This window comes from Sebastes fasciatus, chromosome 5, assembly GCF_043250625.1.
Source record: "Sebastes fasciatus isolate fSebFas1 chromosome 5, fSebFas1.pri, whole genome shotgun sequence".
Lineage (NCBI taxonomy): Eukaryota > Metazoa > Chordata > Actinopteri > Perciformes > Sebastidae > Sebastes > Sebastes fasciatus.
In genome coordinates this window covers 11,127,958-11,153,260 of record NC_133799.1, presented here as the reverse complement: position 1 = coordinate 11,153,260, position 25,303 = coordinate 11,127,958, and the positions used below count along the sequence as shown (strand labels likewise).

The following is a 25,303-nucleotide window of genomic DNA, read 5'->3' as shown; positions in this document are numbered from 1 at the left end:
AATGTTACCAATAAGACCTTTAATAACATCAGACAAGTTAGTACCTCATGAGAAGGCCTACATATGTAAGTCTGTACAAAAGAGAAGAGAAAAAAAGCCCAATGACAGTTACATCCATTCCTACAGTGGGTATTACGTGTAAAATATTTCAGTGGCGCACCTAGATGCAAATAAACACCTCCATAACACATTTGTTATGAACACAACTGCATTGACGTCTGTTGCAATAGCATTTTGTAATAGCAACATTTATCAGTGAGTAGTTGTAGATGCTGTAGATACATGTAGATTAGTCTCTATGACCTTTTAACCCCCATCAGACTCATGCGTACGACACCAAAATGCCCAGCAGGGGGCAGTCATGCGACAGAAATATCTTATCTGAAACTTATTTAACATGTTGCTCCCTTTGTTTAAGTTTGACTAGATAAGAAAAAACAAAAACAATATTTAAAGCAATAGCATGGTCCTATCCTGTTTCATGGTGTGATCTGCTTTTCTTACATATATAAAAATAATCTTTATTTACTGATTTGGCTGAATGGGCAATAGCTGACACAATAATATATAAGCAGGAGTAAAATCATTAACTGTTGGAATTAGTTGGAGCAAAAAATGCACATTCAGATTTAATAACGAGAAGATGGAGTCATTAGTGTTTGCTAGAGAGTAAATGGGAAACCTTTTAAATTAGAGCTCTGTCATTTCACCAGTGTTGTTAGATAGTACACACAATGTAATCAATGAACTCTTATAGCTATGGCATAAAGCTAGAAACTACTGTCATCCTCTAAATAAAGAAGAATAAATACAGGAAGCAGCAGCCTGCAGACTCTCACAGCTGTAGGAAGTTCTCAGACGGCTCCATCACCCTGAAACACATCATCAACACTTTCATTACTCGAAGAATGTAATGCTTCTCTGTTAACATCAATCCTCAAGCTGTAACCAGCTAATGGGTTATTGGCAGCTAACTTCCATTCACCAATCTCAAATTAAATGGACAATATACAGTATATTAATTCAATTTTAATTATTAGAAAGTGTCTGGGTAAGAGTTTTACCTGGTAAGCATGCTTTTTTAAAACTTCCTGTCAGATCCTCACACATCAACAAGTCTACAACGTATTAATAATTCCTTATGTTTCTTTTTTTTTGGCTTTATCATTGTCTTCTTTGCGTTTTCCTTTATTTAATCATTTAAAGTATAATTGAAATCAAAGTATTTAATTCTTTCAAAGAAGCCAGCAGAAAGAGTTTTACAACAATAAAACATCTATTATGTCACCCATGTTTCTTTTTAATGGGTGGGCTTTTAGTGCTTTTCCGACTGATTGGACTGCTGCTACAGTTTGATAATAATAATAATAATAATAATAATAATAATAATAATAATAATAATAATATATTATAATATTATATAATAAATTAAAATAATAATAATGAATAAATAAATAAATAAATAAATAGATAAATAGACAAATAAATAAATAAATAAATAAATGTGGGTAGATTTCTCTTCAAATATTTCCAATTCTTCTCACAAATAGACTCAGCTGAACTCCTCTCATCTCTAGATAGATAGATAGGCTAGATACTGACCCCTCCACAGCAGTCCCCACACAGACATCCCAGCAGGCCGTTCACCACCTGCACAGCACATAGTGCCATCTGGATTAAACCCATGACCAGCAGCACAGAGAACAGGGAGAGATGCCAGTTGACCACGTTAGGCGGCTCTAAACACGTCGTCCAGGAAGTTTTGTTGGACAGGTAGTCACTGGAGAGGGAGGGAGAAGAAGAGACAGCAGGTTTTTAAAAGCAGGTTAATTAGTGAGTGAGCTCAGTGGTTTACAGCCACTTTAATAGTCTGGTATTACAAGATGTTATTTTATGTTGAACAGCAGCAGAGGGAGCACCAATAAAAATAGTTTTTATTCTTAAAGTGAGCTACTTAGAAGGTAGTAAATCGGTTTACATAAATTAAAAATAAAATCAATCCCTCAGATTATTGCCTCAGCAGAAGTGAATAAAGTTTGTGAATGAAGTCTCTGCCGAAAACAATAAAGTTCTTAGTGTGAAAGTTTATTCGTAATCTTGGAAATAGTAGTTTGGAAAATAATCTTGACTCAAGGTTTATTTTTTTTTCCTGAGCTTTCACTTCCAGACCAAAACAATGGAAATCTGTACATCTTTGGATGGTAAAATGCTATTCCCCTTCTTCTTTTTTTCTTTTATATCCACAACCAATCTGTTAAAAGAATCGTTTGACACTTTAGGAAATATGCTTGTTCACTTTTTTGCCGAGAGTAAGATGAAAAGATCAATAACACTCATGTTTGTGTGTTTATTATGGAGCTAGAGCTGGATTATTTTAGTTTAGCATAAAGACTGGAAGCAGGGGGGAAACAGCTTGTGTGGCTCTGTCCAAGTACCTTTAAAGCTCAATTAATTAATATGTCATATCTTATTTATTTAATCAGTGCAAAAACATAAATGTAAAAATGAAAAATGATTGTTATTATGTGCCTGGTTGATTCTTGGCTGGGTGCAGCGACTTCCTGAAACTTGTGAGGTTGCCATATTGGCATATTTCTGAAGGCTGGCTGTAGCCCCCTGGATGCTAAGCTAAACTAATTTATTCCCACCTCTAGGTCCATAATTAATGCATACACCTGACAATGGTGTCGCTCTTCTCATCTAACTATCAGCAAATAAGCGAAATAAGCTGATTTCCCAAAATTTCAAACTATTCTTTTAACAAAAACTAGTCCTAATTATAAAAAAAGGAAAATCAGAATTTGTCACAAGCTGAAAGAAACCACATGCTCATCTTTATATTGGTGGTTATGCAGGTAATATACTGTAGAATAAGAGGTACTGTACGTGTTTCAATACTTGATACGGGCTGTGTGTCTCACCCATTAGCGAAGGGAGTGTCCCACTGCTCGACTGTCTCGTTAAAGTTAACCAGACACTTGGGTCCGTGGTTTATGGCCACAGCAGAAACTATAACAGAGTAACCAGCCCCTGCAACACCCACAGCTGCAAACAGTAAGGAGCTCAGCATCTACAGGAAGAGAGAAGAAATATATTGGGAATCAATACCGTTAACGATCTCACATTTAACTTCTGTAGCTTCTGTGGGTGGTAATCTGACAGACTTTTATTTGCTGATTCCTTACTGGACCTCACACACACTCACACACCTACACATTCCTGATCGATCAGTGTGTGTGTGTCTCTATCAGAACAATACCAACTCTGTGTGATAAAGTCACATTAAGCTGAAACTCCCATCAGAGGAATTTCCTGTTTCCGTACAGTGATCTCATCAATTTGTGTGTGAATGTGTGTGTTTTTGTCATTTATTGCTGTGTAAATCATGGAAGGTGTGTACATAGTGTCATCGTGTTTGTTTTACAAGTGATGAGACTGTACCATTAACAGGTGACGTAGATCTACCTGTAGAGGTGGTTAAAATAACTAACACCCTGCAAGCCCTAATGTTCGATTCTCTCTCTTTTATTTATTTATTCATATTTTTTCCTAGGTATATATGTATATATATAAAAGTTGTGTTTGTGGTGAAAAGGGTTTTCTTTCTGCAGAAGTTACTAGTAGTAGTTTAGTTGTAATATAAAGACATAAATAATATGGAGCAAATGCAAACAAACTACTGATCATTCACAAAAAATCCCTCACAGTAATAACAAAAGCTAAATAAACCTTAACAACAGAATATTTTTGTGCTGTATTTCATAATCCGATCCCCACCCAGATTAGAGTTTTTTAGATCAGATTTTCTGTAGTTAATGTTTTAACATTCAAATGTAACACCAGTTAATTGCAAAGACTTAAACTAACAAGTTAGTGCACATTATGTTCTAGGTCGCAAATATCTAACACCACTCTGACACAAGGAGAAGGACCAACACGTTCTCATCCCAACTCGTTACATTGCGCCGCTTTGCCACGCCCCTTGGCGACACTTTAAGTTTAGGCATCAAAACCACTATAGTTAGGTTTAGGAAAAAAACCTACATGGTTGGGCTTAAAACCACTACGCTTGTAAAGTGAAAATGACACGTTGTGAGCATGTGACACGAACAAACAGCTGATTGTAACGCGACGCACGGGACACGGAACACCGGTCTCCTGAATGAAAGCCTTGTGTTTGTTGGAGGGGTGCCTTATGCGGCAGTATCGATATTTGACGCCCTGGGAATGAGAACAGTCTGGGAGGACAAACATCGCAGTCCTTTCACTCCAGTTAAAGCTCTCTAAGCAACACATTTGAGAAAAATGCTAGTTCCTCTTCCTGCTGCCGCTGTCGTTCTCTGGCTGACTGCCTGTATGCACGAACTGTTTTAACGGATGGCATTTATAAAGAATGTATACACAAAAATGACTTTCCGGGTCCTTGGGTGTTGTGTGATTTGCACTTCCGATTGCTGCAGAGCCTGATCTGCATGAGCAACAGGCTGGTTTAATAGACCTTTTCCACTGCGGACATTTTGACATGTCATAGTAGGAAAAGCACAGGTGAACATAATAAAATGAATGATGGCTCGATTCCCATTAGCTGCTTCAGTTTCAGTGCCCTGGTATTGTGCATGCAAACAATTCCTGTTGTTAAGCTGTTAGGCAAACTTTTTTCAAATTTATGATGTTGGCTTACTTCCTCAGTGTTTTATTGAGGCTAAACTTAGATACCGAGACATGTTAATACTTATGTGCGTGTGATTTTCCATTAGATTTTTGTTCCCCAACCAAAGAAAAACATTTATTTTTATTTAAACAACTTTTGAAAGCCACAGCTGTCAATAATCATTTCATTATGGTGAGAAGTTAAACAGTGAAACATCTCCTCACCGCAAATCTCCGCCCGCAGCTTTCGTTGCCACAGCAACCGCAGCAGTCATTGTTCTTCAGACCCAGGAAGACCAGAGCCGGGAAGATCATCTGTCGCCCAGACACACCCCAAGGACACACACACACACACACACACACACACACACACACACACACACACACACACACACACACACACACACACACACACACACACACACACACACACACACACACACACACAGATATAAAACAGTCAAGCAGATGATGAATCATTTGTTCCTCTGCTGTATGCAGGAGGAAATTGAACTGGCTAATGACCCACCATAATCATTAAGATATGAACTATTATATAACTAGTTCCTAAATTTACCATTTATTAGCTCTGTGCCAATTGTCACCAGGAATGATGTCATCAGAATAATGTGAAAAATGCTAAAATCACATATATAATTCTACACATAGTGGCTTTAAACTGATTGTTTAAAAACCATCACTATGATAATATTCTGTTGCATTTCCGATATTTGTAATTTAAACTAGCTGTACAGCACAAGACCTAATGAGATAATTAAATCTTTCAGGCGATGCACAACTGTATGTATACATTTTAGAGCTGAAGTTGATTAATGATTAATAAATTTAAAAGGCAAAAATGCTAAACATTCTTCAATTCCAGCTTCTTGAATATGAGGATTTTTTCTTTATTACAGCAAACTGAATATCTTTAGATTCTGGACTGCTGATCTGAAGACATCACTTTTGGATCTGGAATATTATAAAATAATTTTTTCCCCTGCTATTTTCTGACATTTTAAATAAACAATGAATTGATTAAACAAGGAAATAATTGGCAGATTAATCTATAGTGAAAATATTTGTTGAATTTTTGTTGTGTTATTTATTTAAAACTGAGTCTACACAGACACAAGGATACCGTCGTGATGAGAAAATGCCCTACGTATCATGTACTACATTAGCAACATATCAAATTTGAAAAACTATACAAAAAAAACATCAGAAGTATCCAGAAAAAGTTGTCTTCAGTGATGATAAAAGCAGCTGATACCACACAGTGTGCATCCTTTACTATATCCTGGATTTAACCAGCTATTACAGTCAGTGTTTTTGTAATTGTAACATACTCACCAGCACTCCAGATCCCAGAATGCCTCCAAAGTAGAAGACTTGCTCAGTGATGTGTTCGCTCTCCACAGATTTCCCACCGGGGAAGAAGAGCAGGATGTTACACAGCACACACACAATCGCCAGAGGCATCAGACTGATCCCCAGACACTTGGCAAAGCCGCCTGAACACATTTTGACTCTGATGCTTCAACCTCCTCGACAATTAATGACTCCTAAAAGTATCTCAAAACTCCAGTTAGGTTGATCTTTCAATTGAATGATCTCAAACTGACAAAGCAAGAAGTTTGAAGTTTCAGTCTTTGTCCACTCCAAGTCAGTCAGGAGAATAATAGTACTCTGAGAATTAGGCCTATATTTATATCCAATTGCAGCTTTCTAACACCTAACAATTTCTCCTTACACCTCTAAAGCTTGGTTGTTTTTTCAAAAAGCTCCCAGAGAGCTCGCCTGTCCCGTTTCTTGTTTGGTTGATGGTATATTTGAGCCTTTATAGCCCACATCCCTCTCAGTGCTTCACCTTTATAGCAGCCAGCTGTGATATGGCAGGATCACACACACACATGTACAAACACACATGCACGAGCTTGTGACTGCATGCAAACACACACACATTAATGTGGGGTTACACACCCGTGTGTGCACACAGACTCAGCGGTGAAGACAGTGGTTAATGTTCTACCATGTGTTTTGTGTACATGGAGACAGAAGAGGAAGAGACAGACAGTTGGTCGATACAGCAGAGCCCCTGTGGCTGATCTGCACCTACCACCGGTTTAGTGAGTAACGAGACAGACTTCTCCATTAGTTAGGACTGTCTAATCCGTATAATTCAACTCTAGATAATAAATAATGTTTCATCACGTATTACAGGCTGACAGATCTGAGAAATCTGAGTGAAACATAATCACAATAAAACCCAAACAAAGCTGTCAGTGTGTCAGTTTGCTGACTTGACTATGACTTGCCCCAAACTGCATGTGATTATCGTAAAGGGGAGACTCGTGTGTACCCATAGAATCTATTTTCATTCACTTATCTTGAGGTCAGAGGTCAAGGGACCCCTTTGAAAATAGCCATGCCAGTTTTTCCTCACCAAATTTAGCGCAAGTTTGGTGCAATATTTAACCTCTTTTGCGACAAGCTACTATGACATGGTTTTCTAGTTTCATGTGATGGCAGTATCTTCACTCTAGCTTTGAAACTGAGCCCGCTATAGCCTCTGAAAAATTGATTGCGTTAATGCGTTAAAGAAATTAGTGGCATTAAAACGAATTTGCATTAACATGTTAGCATTGCGTTAACTTTGACAACCCTAAAAGAAATCCATCATAAAATCATTGACTTCGAAAGGTTTATAATTTTATTTGCTCTTTGTGCAATGAAAAAGAAAAAACACAGGCACCCAAATGAGTCATTAGTCTGTGGACATTTTAACAAAGTTGCTCTGCATCAACTGATAACGACCATTCAATGGGCTGATAACATTCAAAACGGGTGTTTGGATCGGATCCTGGCCTCCTGTCTCACGTTCACACACAAAGAAGTTTCTAGGATTTAACGTACTTAGTGTTGATCATGTTGGCGGGGCAGTTAAGCATAACAATTGTGCATTTTGCGATAAAAACAACAAATTTGCCACAGAGGTAGGTTTATATGGTTAGTTATCGTTGGTTATAGGTTAAAAGATATAGATATCGGGGCGCTGCCAATTTGGCCCCTGAGGGCTGTGGCAGCCATTTTCCAATATGTTGCAGAAAACTGATTTTATGACTCTTGATGTTAGAAACAAGAACAAAGTTAGAAAAGATAAAATAATCCATTATCCCAAAATTAGGCAGGCACTGTAGTTTTTTTCTTTGATTAGCCCTAAGTGATGGTAAATAAGCCTATGTACTTGAACATACACAAATTTGTTTGTATTTCTTTTGGCTTTTTTTTTTATTTTATTCTTATTTTTTTATTTTACTACTTCATTTTAAATCATCATTCCCTGTTTAGCTATGTTATTATACGTTATTTGTCTTTAAAATATATTATTAAAAAAAAAAAAAAATCAAATTTCACCTATATTTTTTAGCAGATTGGAGTGACAAACCTGAGCTTGAAGTGAATTTAGAAGTTTGCAAATGTGAGTTGAGGTAAGTTTCCTAAGAGTGTCTCCCAAATTTACTAGATTGTCTTGTTCTCAGAACTTTGTTTTTTAGTTTTCGGGGTAGATGAACATTTTATCCAAATGCATCAATGCTTGTGGTTACGTCTATTTGACCCCATAAGGGCCTCATTTATTCCTAATGTATCACTGTTATAGGAGCAGTGTTTTTTAGTGTTTTACAGGCAAAACAAATACCATCAGGAGGTGACATATTTGCAAGATGTTTCTGGTGGGTCCCCACATGACAAATATAACCTCTAACTAGTGTTTTCCATTATGATCCCTCTTGAATTATTAATAGCCTTAAAATAAAGTAGGCTTATACTTCTTAAATGGAAGGAGAAGTATCTTCCAACCTTTAGGATGTGGTTTAAAGATCTCATACATCATTTGGTACTGGAGAAGATTCGCTATACTACAAGAGGGTGTGCTCAGAAATGTTATGCTATATGGAGACTTTTTTTAATCTACATAGAAAAAATGGATTCCACTAACATATAGTTTTAAACTGCTGACCTCATATTACATATAATTCACCATATATAATTTTTATTATTATTATTATTTTAATTTACTTATCTTTTTGTGGTCCTTTCCTTTTTCCCCCTTTTTTTTGGTATATGTTTCGTTTAAGTTTCTATCAAATTTAATTAATTTATATGTATAAATGTAATTGTTTATGAAATTAATTCTGCTTATTTAATGGTGGGTATAATTTGTTTATACAATTATTTCTGGGATTTATTGGATTTTGTGCAGAATACCAATAAAAACACTTTGAACCAAAATAAAATAGGAATATCATGCTAAACTGCAGGATGGAGATCATTTCAGTTTTAAAGTTGTCAACTTCTGCTGCTGCTGAAATGTTTGCATCCATCGATATAATCTGTCATCCGCTCCTCTTGCCTGCCTGTCAGAGTTGAGCCAAACTCAATCAATACCCGAGTAACCGATCAAGAAGTTAATTTTTGACCAGGTTTCTGTTGTTGTTGTCTTATTGCTTACAGTCGCTGGTAATCGAAGCGGGATGGATACCGACTTGACTTTCTCCTCTCGTCGGTCTCCTGTGGTGTGTTTACATGGCTGTGTGGCGTCCAGCCAGCAGCTAGCAACGGGTGTAGGACTGGGTGAGTGGATAGCAACAGTTGCCATGGATATTGCCATGGTTATCTAGATTCTAGATTCTAGAATACTGGGTACCAGAGCACAACAAGTAGTAGATCTGCAGCACCAGAAACATCACAAATAGTCTTAAAGTAGACTAAACATTACAGCTACTACTTGGTGAAGAAGATATTCTTTAAGAACACATACTGTATGTGCTTATGTGCATTTCAAGGACAATACTGTACCAATGTTCTTGATTAATAATTAATTGTTTTGTTGTAAATCATTCTCCCAAATCATTCAATTTGCAGATTTTTGTCTAACAAACTGCATACAAAACACAAATATATTCAGTTCACCTTCACCATCATATAAAGAGAAATTAAAGCAGCAAATCCTCATATTTCAGAGGCTGGAACTGAGGAAAGTTGTGTACATTTTTGCTTGAGACAATGATTGTCTTATTGTTTCACCTCTATTCATCTATCTATGTGGTGTTTATGATTGTTGAATACATTCAAGGCTACCAATGGTTCACTAGTATGAAAATCAATGTGTACTTGCTTATTATTATATTGGTGAAGAAGATGTTCTTTCAGAAGAACCCATACTGTAAGCGATACATGCATATGATACATCGCTTACATGCATTTCAAGTACCATAATAGCAATGTTCTTGATTAATCATTAATTGTTTTGTCTGTAAATCATTCTCCCTGAGCTCAAGGTGACATTTTCAATTTGCTGATTTTTGTCTAACAAACTGCATAAAACAAAAATATATTCAGTTCACCTTCACCATCATATAAAGAGAAATTAAAGCAGCAAATCCTCATATTTCAGAGGCTGGAGCTGAGGAAAGTTTTGTACATTTTGCTTGAGACAATGATTGTCTTATTGTTTCACCTCTATTCATCTATCTATGTGGTGTTATGTAGTGGCTACCAATGGTTCACTGGTATGAAAATCAACGTGTACTTTTTAGACGGATATCCATTATCAGTATCGGTATGGGTGCATCTCTACTTATAGTCAATGTAAGGGAATTCAGTTGAAAGTGTAGATTGGTTTAAAGAAGCTCAATGGCATTAGCAGGCAATACATTTCACATTCATATTTATATTTAGACCCGTACATCCTCAGATGCACAGATGTACAGACTTAAATGGCGGGTTCTGTCTATGCAGATAGTTTTTGTTTAATTTGTCCAGGTGCCTGAGATTTGAGATAGCAATGGAGATGAAGGGAATTTAATTTGTGCACCTCCCAAAGTAAACATGAATCATGGGACATTTGGAGTAAAACCAAAATTGTTTACACAGATAAATACTACTAGAGGAAAGTGAGAAGATGAGTTTTGTTTGTGATGTGCTATAGAAAATGAATGTACATATGAGGTACCCAAAGTGGTAGTAAATACCCCTAAACATACTCTGGTAAAGACCTTTAGGGTATAGGGTTACATCAATCACATATGGATTTGTGTTTGTATCCAGACATCCTGAAGCGTGGCGGTAATGCAGCAGATGCTGCAGTTGCCATAGCAGCGGCGCTGGCGGTAACAGAGCCGCAGAGCACCGGTCCTGGTGGAGACGCCTTCTGCTTGTTCTACAACGGAAACACTGGAGAGATCCGAGGAATTAACGGCAGGTGGAGACTCTTCTTTTGCTGCTGTTGTTGTTTTCATAATTCAGAATGGGTTAGCTGAGCCTCTCTCTGTGTCCTCAGTGGTCGTTCGGCCAGAGCTCAGACCCTGGACTTCCTGGAAGGACGTGGTTACACTGCGGAGGCCCCTCCTTCCCCTTTTGATGCCTTGAATGTCACAGTACCAGGGGCCCCGGCATGCTGGTGTGATACCGTACAGCTGTTTGGCAGTCACAAGGTTTGACTGTGTGTGTGTGTTTCTGTATCCATCTGTGAAGAACTGTGTGTGCTGGGTTTTATGCAAAACCCCGGTAGCCAAAAGCCCATCTAACATAATCATTTACATGACATAAACCAAAATGTAAACGCTGCAAAAGACCATATTGACCAACACTCACAAACACACTTGGAAATAGGACTCTTGACTCTTATGTGTGTTCTAAACAGTGGTGCTGAAAGTGAATCAAGGAGATATAAACATGGATTTTAGGAGTTACAGCCATCTATGGTAGGGTTTCTACAGGTCCATGAAAATGTGGGCAAGCTTTTGAAATAGGTCAACCTTTCTATGAGTTTCAGTAGGAGACATTTCGGTGTCAGATGCAAATATGGTAAATTAGAGTGCTGTTGGTCACAGTTATGTGCAGCATGCTAGGCCAAGCTATATTTATGGTCAAATTTTGCAGTCTTGTTAAAAATTTAAAGATTCCTAATTAATGAATGGACAGGACTTAACAATAAAACTACAAATTGACATTGTCTCACAGGCTGGAATTGGTACCTGTGCCCATAGTTTGAGAGCTCATGTTTTATAATGGATGAAGAGGGGTTACATGGTCTTAAGTTGTATGTGTCTTTGCACTGTATGTCCATCCAAACTTCCTTTTTCTGTAGTGCTTTTCTTGTACTTCCCATCCACACTTTCCTAGTTGAATGAACGCTTTAAGGTCACATATCATGCTCATTTTCAGGTTCATACTTATGAATGTATGTTGTGATTCTACTACAGTATGTTTACATGCTGTCATGTTAAGAAAAACACTTTATTTTCCTCATACTGTCCAGGGATGTGCATTCCAAGCAAAAATACTACTCGATAATCACTGGGAAGTAGTTGATTATTTTACAATAATCGCCCCACACCCCCAACAAACCCTGAAGTATCCTCTCATTCGCACAGGTTGATAATGATTATTATTTTTTTCTGTCTGGAAAACCCTCAGAGGAAATTACAAACTCCACATATTTCTTCTCAAAACAATGACTCATACTTCCTGCTCAGTGAGGTTTCCTGTGAGTAAGAAGCGCGTGTTTCCTCTCCCTGTTTCCCTAGCTGTCCTTGCAGGAGGTGCTGAGCGGGGCGGCGGACCTCGCAGAGGTGGGGTTTCCTGTTGCCGAGGTAACAGCTCACCACTGGGCAAAATGCGTGGCTGCTCTGAGAGATGATGGGAAGGAGCTGGGTGGAGACCTGCTGATTGATGGTCATGCCCCCAGAAGTGGACAAGTATTCAGAAACTCTAACCTGGCCCAGACCCTGAAGGTAAATCCTTGAAACTAAAACACATGTTCATAGGTCATAGGCCATTTCTTCTGAACTTGTGTTATTTAGAACAGAAGGAAACAGAACAATGTGGAACCCCAGAGAAACCGCTGTTCAGGTTCCTCATCCTCCCAGAGGTTGTTTTCTTTTACTAAACTTGACTTCTATATGGGAAGACCTTGGATGAACCCAGGGGCATCGTGGGTAATTAACTCTGAACCCATTAGCGTGTTGGACTGAATATGGAAGGAAAACAAGGAATATGGAGGGAAGGAGGAATACAGGGGTGGGCAAAATAGGAAGGGGATGGGAAATAGCAGGCCATCAACAGAGTTCTTTCATAGTTCATGCATAGTTGAATGCACTTGAAAATAGTTTCCAGCAGATCTTAGTTGCAATTTATTCAAATGTTGACAAAAAAAAGTAGAAAACAATGCCTCTGTTTGTACCTTGCACTGTTAGCCACTTATACATACAGTATGACAAACAAACAAACAAAAGTGGTGTAGGCTTCAGGAGTAGTTTGAAAAGTTTCTATCCATGTTTTGTCACATTTTTCCCACCATAAAAAAACTTCTATCCACTGTAAACATGAATATAAAACTGACCATAGCCAACTTTTAAACACTAGACTGTAGGGGCTTAGTTTTTTTAACCATGCTAACGCCATGGCCCAAGGGATTGCAATATTGATCTTTCTATCTATATTGGATGGATTGCCATAAAGTTGTGAAAAAAAAATATTGCAATTGGGAAGGTCCAATGACGTCATTTGTGATGTGATGCTACATCTCTCCTCTTAAACCATTTTAAGTGGGTGGCACATTTTTTCCAAGTCTTCTACTTTCCTGTACCTTATATGAACATGCGGCTGTGACTGCTTGTGTGTGTGTGTGTTTGGACAATGTAACGTTCATAAAACCACACTCATTCTTTAGTTTCCTGTCAGTGAGACTTCACTAGCTGATCCCACCCTTTGTGTGTGTGTGTGTGTGTGTGTGTGTGTGTGTGTGTCTCCTTGTGTGTCACCATTAAAGCATGCACTGATCAATGCTCTACTTTATTACTACATCAAACACTCAGTCTTTAGTCATTCAATAATGCAGGAACACTGCCAAGTACGCCCATGATAACCCCACACCTCCCCCCCATACACACGTTCCTGAGACAGTAGAAACAATAGCAGTGACCTCAGCCTCATTGACGGATGGTTTCCATGGCATCATAACGGTCATTCCTCAGCGATGACGGTGTGTTACTTTCCTGTAGTGAAAAATCACACATTCACACAAACCATCCTGTTCATTTGCTAACATTGATTGGGCTTGTAGGTACTGTATACACAGTAGTGGATATGTCACCTGCATATGTTTCAAACTCTAGACTTGTGTTGCATTATACTTTAATGTTTGTGTTTTGTACTGTGGTTTTAAAACATGTAGATGGACAGGCGGAGTAGGTTGATTGATTGAACAGTTGATTGATTGATTGATGGACTGATGTATCGATAGGAGCTGGGTGAGCGTGGCAAACCGGCTTTCTACCAGGGCAGAGTGGCCCAAGCCATCGTCGACATCATCAACCAGAATGGAGGAGTCATGACCCTGGATGATCTCAGCAGCCATGACAGTGAGGTCATCACCCCCATAAGTACAGAATACAAGGTGAGGTCAGCGACCTTATTGTGCCTGTATTTTGATAACACGGTCACGGCAGAGTGATTGACTCCATTGTGTGTGTTCAGGGTGTGCGTCTGTGGGAGCCTCCTCCTAACAGTCAGGGATTGGCTGCCCTGCTGCTGCTCAACATCCTGGAGAACTTCCCTCTCAAAGGTATTCACCGGCATGCTGACACACCACCAGAAATGCATTAGGCACATACATGTAGATATTAGTCTGGTAGTGTGGATGAGTCAAAATTCAATCCATAGAAAAAAATAAAGCACTATCATACTCTCATTATTACTCATATTAGTCTTTGTTTTATTTGACCTGGGATTAGATATTCTCCTCTTAAATCACTTCCCCCACATCATTACTGTACAATGGTGGTGAATGGAATTCTGTTTTTGCTGCTCAAAACATTGAAAAATGACACTCTGCAACAGTTGTTCCCAGAAACAATGTCCTGGTTTCTGTGCATAATCCATAAAATTGACTTTAGATTTCATAGGGACTATTTCTTTAGTAGCAAGTGATTCCTGTGAAAACTGTTCAGTCCTTTGCTACACATTACTGTACATTTGAACTAGGGCTGTCACAATATTATACATTTTTACTACGCGATTATCGTGGCTAAAAGAATTCACGATAACAATATTATTGCAATATCTAGACAAACTTTGAAGAAAATTATAATGATATCAGTAAAATTCATCTTTAACTTTGTTTATTGTGCGTTTTGTCTCTTTTTTAAAACAATATGAGTTTAGGGAGGTGGAGAGAGAGTCTGTTATCATAACTGTATATATAAAATGATTTAAGTGGCACTGGGTTATTTACACAATATTATCACATGTGCATCATTAACATGATATCAGTATTTCATTTTTGAGTATCAAGGTTATCGTCAATAACGGTATATCGCGACACCCCTAATATGAACACACTGATTGAAAATGTTGCGCAGTCATAATCAATACAGCAATTAGAGCTTAGCATCAAGAATAAAACCATTCTACTGTATGAAGTAGATCTCCTAGTAGCCCTGTGATCGACCTGGCGACCCATAGAAATAGAATATTTATTTAATATATTATATTTCTAGTGGCGACCTGTCCAGGGTGTACCCTGCCTCTCAGTCAATGTCAGCTGGGAAAAGCTCCAGCCCCTGTGACCCTTTACAGGATAGTAGGTATAGACAAAGGATGGCTGGATGATTCTTATAGCTTGGCACTTGAACTGTTGAAGGGATAACTCCCACAACGTCAAATATCTTCAGCGACAGCAAGTCAAAAAAAATAAATTATGATGACTTGTTGATTTTGGAAATTACATTAGATTATGTCCACTATGTATTTGTCTGAAGTTGCTGTCAACCTTTCCTATACTCTTTCAAGTGGACAAAACCAAAAAATGAAAAATGAAATGTTTGTGAATCATAGAATTTTATTTGCACTAATCTTTATGTGTGTGTGTGTGTGTGCGTGCGTGCATGTGTGTGTGTGTATGTGTGTACGCGTAGCTGCAGGTCATAACAGCTCTGACTACATCCATGTACTGGTGGAGGCTGTGCGCTTGGCACTAACAGACGCTCAGCGTTACCTGGGCGACCCAGACCATGTGACCGTCCCTCTTGAAACCTTACTGGACAAGAGCTACAGCCGCCAGCGAGCGCAGCGCATCAGCACAGACAGGTGTGTGTTTCTGTGTGTGTAAATTTGTGTGTGTGTCTGTTGGTACCAGTGTGTACCTGTCGTGCTCTGTTGACTTTAGATAGGACTGTAGACTTTTACTCCCCCCCGACCTTAACGTTAATCCCTTCATGCCTCGGCCCCTCCTGCACTGCTCCGTCTGCTGTGTGTGTGTGTGTGTGTGTGTGTGTGTGTGTGTGTGTGTGTGTGTCTGTGTCTGTATGTCTGTGTGTCTGTGTCTGTATGTTTTGGCAACAATATGTATTTACTGGTGAGTACTGTAGACTTTGAACTGTTGGCTTTTAGCAGTTCTAAGATAAATAGACAAACAGACTATAAAAATATTTTTATACTTTTCATAATGCTCTCTTAACATGCAAATACACATGCACACACAAACATTATTGAAATACCTGGGGGTGCATGTAGACGGTGCACTGTCCTGGACCTACCATGTGGACTTCGTCTGCAATAAGGTACAACAGAGGGTTTACTATCTAAGGAGACTCAGGTTATTTGGAGCCAGTAAGAATGTCCGATTGCTACCGGATCAAGTGTTGCCAACTCTTTTCCAATGAAAGTAACTTCACTTACTCCAAAAGTCGCTAAAACATCGCCAGATGAGGTCATACACTCATTTGCATATTGGTGCCGTCATCATGCATCATTTGCATAAAGCTTAGTGGTTGTGTCGGCCTCACGGCGCAAGAGGAGAGGGAGAGACCCCGTGCTGTGTTGCAGAAGAGCCGTGGACTGTGACTGTGATGAATAGATTGAATTACAATATAATATATATGTCTCACTTTTTCCCTGATGGTCTGAATAAGTCGCCAAATTTGTTGCTTGTCGCTTTTTAGAAATAAAGTCGATGAGGGGTTTCTGAAAAGTTGCTTAATCTGGCGTCAAAGTCGACAAGTTGGCAACACTGAATCCGTACATTCTGCCCGATCGGTGCTGCGCGTGTGCAACTCTCAAACTGGGACACATTTGTTTACATCAAAACTGTGAAATGGTCTATAGTGTGTCTCACACATATATATGCTTTTATATTATGTGATGTACATATAATAAGTCACCATATATACTCATATCATATACCTCATCAGACTACCCCCCCATCTTATATTATTTTGTACAAAATCCTGCTGTTGTTGCTGTTGTTTTATACAAATACTGTACATACACCAATCCTACATCTTCCATTCATTTAGTATCAACCCAACTCAACCTTTATGATTCAGCCAACTTTAAATTAAATGTGAATAAAGACCTAATGTCTGGCATTAATACAAACAGTAAGAATCAGGTGAAAGCAGGAAATTACACATCACGTCTACATGCTCTGCAATAACCTGGTTACTGTAAAACCTGTGTGTTTACATGCGGCTGGCAATTAGATTTCTCAGCCAACACCCTATGATATTTTGGGATGGCAAGGCTGGCATATGGTTTATTAGTGATATATGACACTAAAGGCTGAAGAGCCTTTTTGTTCTGATAGGAACATCAGGACCGACACACTGTGGGAGGACGGGTAGTAAGAAAGCACACAGTTATAAAGATTATCTAAGTGATAGCCGGTACTTCCAATGTACAAGGTGGGGCCTTGTGATTCTACTTAGGACATTTGTTTACCTGTTAAATATATTTGTTAAAAAGTATTATATTTATTTTGCTTTTGAAAATAAATCCACATTACCACTTTTGTATCATTATTTATCTTTCAGTGCATTTTAAAGCTATTTTTTTTTTGCTGCACAAACATGCTTAGCAAAGGAAAACATTTTTCTGCCGAGAGTTGGATGGCAGGATTGATATCACCCTCATGCGTGTATGCTAAAATATGTAGCTGGTGCCAGCAGATGAAAACAGCAACAACAATAAACGGTTTATGTGTGTTTTCTTATTGTTGTGTGTGTTTTCTGTAGGGCCATGGAAGAAGTGGAGCCTGGTTTGACAACAGGAAGCGACACGGTCTATTTCTGTGTGATTGACAGTCAGGGCAACGCCTGTTCATTTATCAACAGCGTCTATAAGGGCTTTGGAAGTGGGCTGGTCCCTAAGGATTGTGGATTCTCACTACAGGTCAGTGTCCAGTCACTGCAGAGTAGGTGGCAACATCAGTGGATTGGATGAATAAAAAAGTAGAATTTCCAGATTGCTTTTAAGAAACACGCTAAAACATGAAATTAAGGAGATTGAAAAGGTTGATTTCTTTTGTTTATCATTACAGTGCTTTCATGAAATCCCCTTTTCCTACTTACAGAATCGTGGTGCCTGCTTTTCTCTGCGTCGTAACCACATTAACTGTGTTGCTGGGGGTAAGCGGCCATATCACACCATCATACCTGCACTTCTCACTAACTCTGCAACCAAGTCACAAAAACCACGACTCCTCGCTGCACTGGGGGTGATGGGGGCTTTTATGCAATCGCAAGGTCACGTCCAGGTACGCTGTAATGCATTTTTTTGTCACAAAGAAGTATTACTACAATTACTTGAACATACCTTGCTTTAATTATGGTTAAATCTTCTGAGTTTAATGTGTTAATGAGTTAATAGCTGATGTTGCTCTTGTGTTTAGGTGTTGTTGAACATGTTGGAGTTTGGGATGAATCCTCAACAAGCTCTGGACTCACCAAGAGTCTATGTGGAGTATGACCAGAAAAGTACGCCCCGCCCCCCCAACACACACACACACACACACACATACACACTCAGATTCTTTATAGTTACATACAGAGCAGTATTTGAGAGCAGTGTGTTAGTATAAAAATGATTTATATTCACTAACAACAGCTTTATCTAATTATGAGTTCAGCTCTCTGGCTCTTTATGCTGGGATCCAATAGCAAAGTTCATGTTTTATAAGCCATTAAAGATGCAGGTAGTAGGGTGGCGGTTTTCCCCTTCTCTTAGATGACATCATAAACTGTAACCTAATTTGTATACGAGATGAGAATTATGGCACTTTTTTAATCAAAATCATATTCTTTTTTTTTTCAACACTGTTTTTATTGTGAAGAATTTGAATTATATACATTTGTAATAAACAATCTGTCATATTATACAAATTGAATAAAAAGAAAAAACGAATAATTAAATAAAATAAATAATAATATTAAAATTATTTAAAAAAATAAATTAATACAAATTAAAAAATTAGAAAATGGATTACCCTTGTCAGCAAAACAATTGGTGTATCTGCAGAGGGTCTTTCCGAATTCTGTTTCTATAATCAAGTGTGACTAATGAGTAAGTGGGAAACTCGTAATGAAGATGGTGGTATTAATATTTGTTAATGTTTCAGTTTCTGGTCTGGCTAAAGTAATTCATAAAAGGAGACCATATTTTCTAGAACTTACCCTTCTGTGTTTTTAATGAGAATTTTATTTTCTCTAAATCTAAATGCGTCATCACTTCTCCCATCCAATTTGTATGAGTAGGGGCTGCTGCTTGCTTCCAGTTAAGTAATATTAATCTGCATCAAAATGATATTCTGATTAAACATTTTGTGTGTCTAGCTGGTCAGTGGCTGGTTAATCTGGAGGAGGGGGTCGGCCAGGAGGTAGCTGAGGAGCTGAGAAGACGAGGCCACAACGTCAGCTGTCCAATCACAGGTACCTTTTTTTGTTTATACAAATACTGTTGGCAGTGGCTGCGTGGTGTTTTTTACATGATAAATATGCAACGGTTCCAGAAAGTAGATCATTCTCTCATTCATTCATAAAACACAAATGGGAAACTAACAAAAACAGGGGAAAAAAAGACCTTCACAAGCAGCAAGATCACACTGAAACTGTCATTTTTGAGAGTTTGCACTCAGGCACCTATGAGTCAAGTTTGTCTCATTAGTGACGTATTTTATGATAAATAGGTGCTACATGTGGCCTACTCAAAAGTTAATATGTTACATTAATTGTTATATTGATGTAACAGCCAGCTGGCTGAAACAACTGCTAGTCTCAAATTAGTGGAAGCGCATATAGGTCCCATAAACCCTGTTGCTTCCTGTTGCAAACAGGATCTTTTTATCTGTTCCTCTTCCCTACGCGGTTATCATTCTGGCTGAGTTAGCTGTTGCTCTCTGGCTTTTCTGAAGAGTGTGAATATGTTCTGTGTGATACTGCCATACAGCCTTTCAGTCCCCCCTACCGTCTGCTATGAACGTTTTACCTGCGTTCATTCTGGACGACCTTCAACATAGAGCAATCTCCATTTGTCTACAGCCCAGTAGCACACAGAAGCTGTTACCTACCAATCCTCTTGGCCATTTTTTTTAATCAATGCTGCAAAAATGTTTAGATTCTGTGGCACCTTTAATGGAATTAATTGAATGCTGATTCTTTAAATTAATTATTGTTAATAATGTTTCAAGGTGTCAGTAATAAAAAAAACACAAGTAACATACAGTAGAATTGACCTGTTCTGTTCCGTTCTCTCATAATGTATTTTTTACTACCTTTTGTTTTCAAACTAACCAGTGAAGCCATTGTGATGCTCTTTATACACATTTCTGGCCAGTGTGTGGACTAAAGACTTAAGGTCTCACATTGGATTTAAGTTATGACACTCGTAGTTTTTAACTTCATTTATTTATTAACAAACAAATCAAATTAAAGGAACCAAACTCAAACTAAAAAAAAACCTGTATACTGTGTATCTTCCTTCCCTTATTAAAAAAAGGAAGTGTATTCAAGTGTGCTATTAGTATACTCCTTTTAAACTTAAATGAGAGAGTATGCTTTCAGTTTACTTTTTATATTCTCATAAGAGATATACTTAACAAAATTATACGTAGTATCCTTAGCTTATAGACAAGTACACAGAAAAGTCTAAGTATATTTGGCTAATTACTATAAGTTCACTTAAAGAAAACTTATAAGTATATTAGCAGTTACTTTGAGTAGTTTACTGAAAGTATACTTTAAAGTGTATTTTCATAAACTAAAAAGGGGGCTGCAATTATATAACTAATAAACTAACAGTATATTTATACCTATATAAATTCACTTGGATGTAAACTAGGTGTGTACTCAAAGTTTACTACTCTTACATTTAAAGTATATTTAAAGTACACTTTTCTAAATTAAAAAGTGGACCAATTTAGTCCTAAGAAGTATTGAAATAGTACACTTACAAGTATACTACTAGTACATTGATATTAGTACACATTACATAAAGTATACTTGGGAATATACTTGAACTATACTTAAGTTTACTTCGTAAAATAAACTTGAAGTATACTTTTGTAAGGGTTACAGCCAAACTGCCATGCGAATGAGACGTGGGATATTTTAGTTTACAGTGCATAATAGTGACAGATAGATAAATTGTGGGACAGTTTAATGGGCTCAATGCATTTTTCCATTTATCTTTTCACTCAAACACACAGGTCACCAGAGGTCTGTGTTTGGGTGGGGACAGATCATCACAGTGGGGGATTGGTGGAACCCGTCTGTCAATCAAGCTGATCATCCATCCAGGGTGCTGTGGGCGGGATCAGACCCCAGAGCGGATGGATGTGCTCAGGGATACTAGACATACCGTGACCTCCTCTCCTCTTCCCTGGAGATGCAATATTCAGATAATGTGATCACAAAGCTTTCTGAAGGCAAATTCCTACATTTGAAATGTAGAACAGAAGTACTATAAATATGAATTCACAGTAAACGCTAACCTTTATCCTTTGGCTTCTTTAATTAGCCGACTGATTTTATATTACCCCATAATAACTCGTCAACAACTCAGGTTTATAACAGTCACAGCATTGCATCACAGCATATTTCATAAAGTGTCTTTTTTCATCATATGTCCCTCTACATCCTCTTGAGTTCAAGCTACATTTAGAAGCTAGTGCACTAGTTAGTTTGCTCTTAAATATAGAGCAACAAATCAGAAAACAAATATTTGTGTGCCATGACATGACATACCAAAGATGCCCTTCCTCAGCCCTGTGTTTTGGTTGAGATAATTATCCGTTTCAATGTCTTTAATTAGTTGCTGCTGGTCAAGAAATGACAACAATATCATTACATCTTATATAACTCTCCTTCCTCAATAAATGATAGTTGCACCTTTTCTCATTTTACAAAACAAATGGAGTTAAGATAATGTAATAATGTGAATGAAGTCAATCAGTGTTACATCTCTATTCAGATTTGTTTTGCATCATTTTGCTACACTTTAAAGTGAAGTATATTTACTGATTTAACATTTCAATTTCATTCAAAATAATCTGTGAAATATGCTGGATCTATTCGTGATTTTGCACATTTTTTACAAATGACAAATAAATCAAACTTATTTTCAAGTAATTCTCAAGATTGTTTTTCTGTCCATGGGCTCATAATCGTCTACAGATTCCTCTGTACCTGATGAGAGAGAGATGATTTGTGCTCAAATATCTTCATTTCATAAAGAAGTGTACAATATTTTAATAGGAGTAGGTAATACGGTTAGGAGTTATAATTCAGTCAAAGTTTTTCTGGATTCAGCACCTCGACAAGATAGATTTTTTTTTAATGTGGTGTTTTGTTTTACAAATTGTGGTTTTACTTTGTCAACAACAAGGCCTGATAGAGTGGTGCAGGAATGAGTCCTAAAACCTGGAAATGAGTTAGCATTTTAGCACTTCTGGTTCCCTCTCCTGGAAGTCAATGGGTTTTTAGTTAGATGCCTGAAATAAGGTATGTAGTTAACACAAGATGAAGAGATTTTAACGTTTTGATTTACGACATAAAATACATTAATAAATTCTCTACTTGTAAATTTTGAAGCCTTTATGTGTCTTAAAAAAAGCGGTTGCTAACAAGTGTGACTACTAAACGTCTTCACGCCGACTTGTCCACCATTACAGCCTTGTTGTGTATACTTCATGAGACCGTGGTGTAGTTCTTTTATAGCCAAAAACTTTAGCTTTCTACTTCTGGTGATTGCATTAACACTCCAAAAATCATAAAAGTGATGTTCATTTGTGAAGATTATCTTGCTGAACAAAACACGGGTCAGTATCATAAACGTTTGTTTGCCACAGAGTTTGTTTTCTGCAATAATCCAAAATCCAATGGAAAAATCCTATCCTTTTTGTCGAGGGAACCAGGGCGAAGCTAACTTCCTGGTTGGCCTACAAAAATACGTCATTCCTGCAGCACTCTATGGAAATGTTCAGTTGTCCTGTCCAACGCTTTGGTCCGGAGCAAGATGTCTCAAAAAGGACTTGTAGGTGTGGATATTCAGGGCTTCCAAACAACAATCCTAATACTTTTTTGTTGCACTACTTTAATGTAAAATTGTATACTTCGTACAAAACATATGAACAACTAGTGGTCGGATTTTATTACAGTTTGCTTTGTATATTCACAGTCTCCACAAGTAAATACTTATGTTATTTGCTTACTCTCTGACCTTTTCTTGAGCACCACCATCAAAAGTCTAATGGGCACACACACATGACATTAAATTTACTGAGCACACTCATTTAGCCCAGAGGACAAACCGTTTCTATTTTGGACGCTCCGTGAGCTTTGGTCCGGCACCTCCAAACCAGAATGTGCACAAAAGATATATTTTTATTATGCAGATTACCATGACATTAGCTGAGTCTATTCCAACTCCCCAAGTGTTTTGATGATCTTTTTCACTGTCACAACTCTAAGGACATAATGATCATGATCTGACACATGGTATATGATGCATCTATTGCATTGCATGTTTTCAAGCAGGCTAGATGAAGTGGGTGTTGTGTATTGTGTATGAGCTTTATCTTTTAGTGAATTTTTAGCTGTCAGGAAACGCCCTGCTGCCCCTCAACATACCACATAGACGGGATAAATACAGAGACAGACAGACAGGATAAATTATATTACAGTATGCAGTGGCTTGAGTTGGTAAACAACCATTTGTACACTGGAGCAGACAGCACAAACTTGATTCCACTTCAACCCAAATCTCTTGATGCAGAAACATGATGGTGGACTTTGTTTCATCGCTGATCTCCTTACAGCTCCAAACCCCACCTGGTACAAACCGTTTACTCCCATAAAGAGCCGTGTGTTTCAGCACCCAAACAAAATCTGTCTTAATTAACACTGGTTGAAATAGCTTGTTAGAGCAGGTCGTTAGTGGCCTCTTCCAGATTACAGCGCAGTTTATCTGGATGTAGTGCATTCCAGCTGGATTATAAAGCAGCTCACAACATACTGGGCCCCTAAAACACACATATACACACAGTCTCTGTGGCTTTCCGACAGAGCAGTATTAGGAGTCATGTTGTGCCCTGTTGCCCCACATGAACCTGCTGAGTTGTTGTATCATTCTGACCTAGAAAGAGGTTGCTTTGATTAAGGGCACTATGATAAATTTGGGAACTTCAATGAGACATTTGTATTGGATTGGTACCTCTAAAACTGATCAACAAAGTTACTGTCTCGTGGAAAAATGTACTTTTGCCAATTTTTAAAGGAATAAAGTGTAACATTTAGAGGGATCTATTGGCAGGAATGGAATATGACATTATGATCATCATATGATATGATATTAAGAAAATAAGTGTTTTCGTTTCGTTACCTTAGAATGAGCCGTTTATATCTACATACGGAGCGGTTCCTCTTCACAGAGCCGGCCGTCATGTTTCTACAGTAGCCCAGAGTGGACAAACCGAACACTGACTCTAGATAGCACCATTCATATTTTCACATTTTTGCGTCAGCCGCCGTAGTTCTCCTACACGCTTGGCACACTTATGAAGTTTAAGTTGGTTGCAATCTGCAACCTCACCGCTAGATGTCGCCAAACACTCACCTTTAAAGAGGAGGCGCTCAGACAGAGGGTGAAAAGAGGTGCTGCAGCACATCCGGTATGACAAAAATAACGTGTTTTTCGAACATTAAAGCATGTAAACATGTTCTAGTAGAAACCCAAAATACAAGTATGCACCTGAAAATGAGCATAATAGGTCCTTTTTAATGTTTTAATCTTCTATAGTGCATTAAAAGTATATGTAGAAATGTGTTGGAAAAAATCTTAAATCTTTGGGGCGTATTTCCTTTAATCTAGATTTACAAAATATGTTTTTCTGAGAAGTTAACAGTTTGGAAAATGCTGTTTTCACTTAATTTAGATTTATCACCATCTAATTAATGTCAGCAATTTTCTGGCAAGTGTTCAAGTGTTGATTTCACCTAGACAAAATGCTCAATAATCGATAATGTAAGCCCTTGTACAGATATAGTATTTACACATAATAGGGTACATAGACCGTACAAATGTGTACATGGGATTAGGAAAAACCCACTGTTGTAGTGACTTAGTCATTCTGAGGGTAATTCATTCTTTCGAGTGCTTTGTGAGGCCTGGCTGACTAAGAGGCTGTGGGAAACACACACACAAACACACTTGAGGGATTTTTCATATTTCTGTCTGAGCTCTGTGCAGTTATCGGTCAGCCCCCTTCCTGAGAGTGTGTTTCCTTGTGCACGTTGTGTGATTGCAGAACTCTCTC

At 38.0% G+C, this 25,303-nt stretch overlaps 2 protein-coding genes across 3 annotated transcripts; one reads left to right on the top strand and one right to left on the bottom strand.

The window, feature by feature from the left end:
• On the bottom strand, nucleotides 1–6,503 carry tm4sf4 (transmembrane 4 L six family member 4). The gene is made up of 5 exons (XM_074635050.1): nucleotides 6,004–6,503; nucleotides 4,876–4,965; nucleotides 2,922–3,070; nucleotides 1,603–1,780; nucleotides 1–872 (listed from the first exon to the last, which is right to left on the bottom strand). The coding sequence occupies exons 1-5, from the start codon at nucleotides 6,172–6,174 to the stop codon at nucleotides 855–857; spliced, it is 606 nt and encodes a 201-aa protein (XP_074491151.1). The 5' UTR covers nucleotides 6,175–6,503; the 3' UTR covers nucleotides 1–854.
• Nucleotides 6,504–6,658: 155 nt separating this feature from the next.
• Nucleotides 6,659–22,114, top strand: LOC141767582 (glutathione hydrolase-like YwrD proenzyme). 2 transcript variants are annotated; one of them, XM_074635048.1, is made up of 13 exons: nucleotides 6,659–6,779; nucleotides 9,166–9,285; nucleotides 10,762–10,915; nucleotides 10,994–11,147; nucleotides 12,243–12,449; nucleotides 13,961–14,113; nucleotides 14,194–14,281; nucleotides 15,633–15,804; nucleotides 17,730–17,886; nucleotides 18,068–18,250; nucleotides 18,386–18,470; nucleotides 19,326–19,421; nucleotides 21,197–22,114. In XM_074635048.1, exons 1-13 carry the CDS (start codon nucleotides 6,674–6,676, stop codon nucleotides 21,340–21,342), a joined length of 1,821 nt encoding a protein of 606 aa, XP_074491149.1. In that variant the 5' UTR covers nucleotides 6,659–6,673; the 3' UTR covers nucleotides 21,343–22,114. The 2 variants fall into 2 exon arrangements, with proteins under 2 accessions (XP_074491149.1, XP_074491150.1); XM_074635049.1 differs by lacking the exons at nucleotides 6,659–6,779; nucleotides 9,166–9,285 and adding an exon at nucleotides 9,589–9,877.
• The last annotated feature ends 3,189 nt before the right edge of the window (nucleotides 22,115–25,303 follow it).

Coding starts and splice junctions, on each gene's coding strand:
- tm4sf4 (XM_074635050.1), bottom strand. CDS start 6,174: ATGTGTTCAGGCGGCTTTGCCAAGTGTCTGGGGATCAGTCTGATGCCT. Junction 3,071..4,875: donor GCTGCGGGCGGAGATTTGCG/GTGAGGAGATGT, acceptor CTCTTCCTGTAG/ATGCTGAGCTCCTTACTGTT. Junction 1,781..2,921: donor GACACTCCCTTCGCTAATGG/GTGAGACACACA, acceptor CTCCCTCTCCAG/TGACTACCTGTCCAACAAAA.
- LOC141767582 (XM_074635048.1), top strand. CDS start 6,674: ATGTTCTACCATGTGTTTTGTGTACATGGAGACAGAAGAGGAAGAGAC. Junction 11,148..12,242: donor AGCTGTTTGGCAGTCACAAG/GTTTGACTGTGT, acceptor CTGTTTCCCTAG/CTGTCCTTGCAGGAGGTGCT. Junction 14,282..15,632: donor GGAGAACTTCCCTCTCAAAG/GTATTCACCGGC, acceptor GTGTACGCGTAG/CTGCAGGTCATAACAGCTCT.